The 2,518-nt window shown below is 51.2% G+C and overlaps 1 protein-coding gene across 1 annotated transcript in view; it reads left to right on the plus strand.

The window, feature by feature from the left end:
• Positions 1-1,654: 1,654 nt before the first annotated feature.
• The window catches only part of DHRS7B (dehydrogenase/reductase 7B), a 62,830-nt gene continuing 61,966 nt past the window's right edge, over positions 1,655-2,518 (plus strand). Inside the window, exon 1 of the mRNA XM_069983628.1 lies at positions 1,655-1,816. Within this exon, the coding sequence (XP_069839729.1) occupies positions 1,815-1,816 (2 nt within the window). The 5' untranslated portion in view covers positions 1,655-1,814. The remainder of the gene's footprint in view (positions 1,817-2,518) is intronic.

A 2,518-nucleotide genomic window follows, 5' to 3' on the forward strand; every position in this document is an offset into this window, starting at 1 on the left:
CTTCCCTACACTTAACCTGCCTAAGCTCCCGACACGTGTTTCGTGGGTACTCATCAGGGGAGTCACGTTAGGTAAATGACACTACCATCGGGTATATGTGTCATAATAATACAATACAGTAGGGGCGTCCTGACAGTGGTCAGAGACGCATAACTCACGTGGCCCAACGGCCAATAGTCATCTGTAGCGGAGCCATACGCTGCTGCTACAGATGACTATCGGCCGTTGGGCCACGTGAGTTATGCGTCTCTGACCACTGTCAGGACGCCCCTACTGTATTGTATTATTATGACACATATACCCGATGGTAGTGTCATTTACCTAACGTGACTCCCCTGATGAGTACCCACGAAACACGTGTCGGGAGCTTAGGCAGGTTAAGTGTAGGGAAGATGACAGGGGTAGAACGGGGCAGGGGCCGTCCTTTTTAGGGCGATAACTCCGCTACTCCCTGAGCGAGTAGGGGTAGGTGGTGCACCGTATTAGGGACCGACAGGGTCTGGTGCTCCCCACATGTGGGCTGAGAGAAAAATTTGCCTTGAATACCCCTTTCGTATTTGACACATGACAGTGAGTTACTCTGAGCTACGCACTCTATGATTTGTTTGAGTTGGTGCCAGGGATCACACTATACTGTCAGATACATATTTTTTCACTTGTCTGTATATTTATGTGTTGGCTCTATGAGCTTTTGGCTATTGTTGGGGATATTATTTTGCATTAATGTATTAAAAGTTATGTTTTATTATTTTGGGTTATCTATTTGTGACCACAGGGAATTAAGCTAACCTCCTGGGGACAAGACTGTGGTGTTTTTCTTACCGAAAAGAGATTCTAAAAAGTGCCACATGCATAGGCTATTGCATTTTTTTTTAGTGGATCCATTGCAGTCTAAGCCACTGTTTGCGGAAAAGAAAAAAAGTCTCAGCCTGCTGCATTTTGCCAAAATGAAGGCAGAGAGAAAAAAACATTACACCAAAAACAAACAAAATGCTGTGTGTAAGCCTAAGTGTAGATTCACACACCGTATCACAGCGGATTTGATCTAAATAAGTGAACACAGCACCAAATCTGCTGCAGATCCTGTACGTGTGAATGAGCCCTTGTGCAGCCTGTGCACCTCAGGATCCATTTTGAGCAAGGTCTGTGGGTCTCTATTAGGGCCCAGGGACACGGAGCAAAAGAGGCGGGATTTACCAGGCCACATGAAATTGTCCCACTCCTATTGCTTCAATGGGATTTCTCAGGCGCCTCTGCTCTCCGCACAATGAATGAGCATGAACAGAGGTGCACAAGCAATCCCATTGAAGCAATAGGACAGGCACAATTTCAAGTGGGCTGGTAAATGCCGCCTGTCTTGCTCTGTGTCCCCGGGCCCTTACACCTCCACCACACAGTCTCTGAAGGGTAATTTTACCTAACTAGGTAACTCTAGGTCTCATCCTGGAGTCACATTTCTTCAGGCTACTGTGCGGCCAGCGCAGGCTGCAGCCCATTCACACTACACATTACCCAGTGCAGAGACATCTCCTATGCAGAGCCACTGCCCCTCACAGTACGAGCGCACTCAACTGCTCCACTTCTTTTCCCGCCATCGCGCTATATCATGAATAAGCCCCGCCTCTCCCGTCCGATCATGTGACCCGAAGATCACGTGACCTGTCCCTTCTCAGCCTTCCTGGGTAGGGAAATGTTTTCCGGCACATGGTGAGCTCTCCTGTCAGGCAGAGCTGGTAGATTTGGGGTGAAGCTGTTACCACCAACCGCCTGACTACAAGATCCGGAGGAGCGGCCGTATCCGCGTCACTGGATGAATGTGAGTGATGGCTGCCATGTGTCAGTGCTGTGCTACCGCGGAGCCGCAGGTGGATGACATGCAGTGAGCAGAGCTCCCGTGTGGCGGAGGCCCCGCGGCTGTCACTGTCTATAGGAGTATAGAAGTACAGGCTCCGAGTCATCTGGGGCCGCTTATAACCTATGGGGGCAGCACCTGCCATTGCTTCCAGGTCTCCGCGTCCCCGCTGGGTTGAGGCTGTAGCCAGTGACTAGGTAGTGTATGTTCCCTTTATACTTTAGCAAAGAATCGCAGTGTGAACCTGGCCATAGCCAGTCCATCCCTCTGGTATAGTTCTCTTGGACCACCATGTAATTTCCAGGGCAGTGAAGATGACAGGCGCCCACGTTACCCCCTCTGTCAGACCTACATCCCCCAGTCCTCTGTCAGACCTGCATCCCCCCAGTCCTCTGTCAGACCTGCATCCCCCCAGTCCTCTGTCAGACCTGCATCCCCCCAGTCCTCTGTCAGACCTGCATCCCCCCAGTCCTCTGTCAGACCTGCATCCCCCCAGTCCTCTGTCATACCTGCATCCCCCCAGTCCTCTGTCATACCTGCATCCCCCAGTCCTCTGTCATACCTGCATCCCCCCAGTCCTCTGTCATACCTGCATCCCCCAGTCCTCTGTCATACCTACATCCCCCAGTCCTCTGTCAGACCTGCATCCCCCCAGTCCTCTGTCAG

This window comes from Dendropsophus ebraccatus, chromosome 9 (genome assembly GCF_027789765.1).
Source record: "Dendropsophus ebraccatus isolate aDenEbr1 chromosome 9, aDenEbr1.pat, whole genome shotgun sequence".
NCBI classification, from domain to species: Eukaryota; Metazoa; Chordata; class Amphibia; order Anura; family Hylidae; genus Dendropsophus; species Dendropsophus ebraccatus.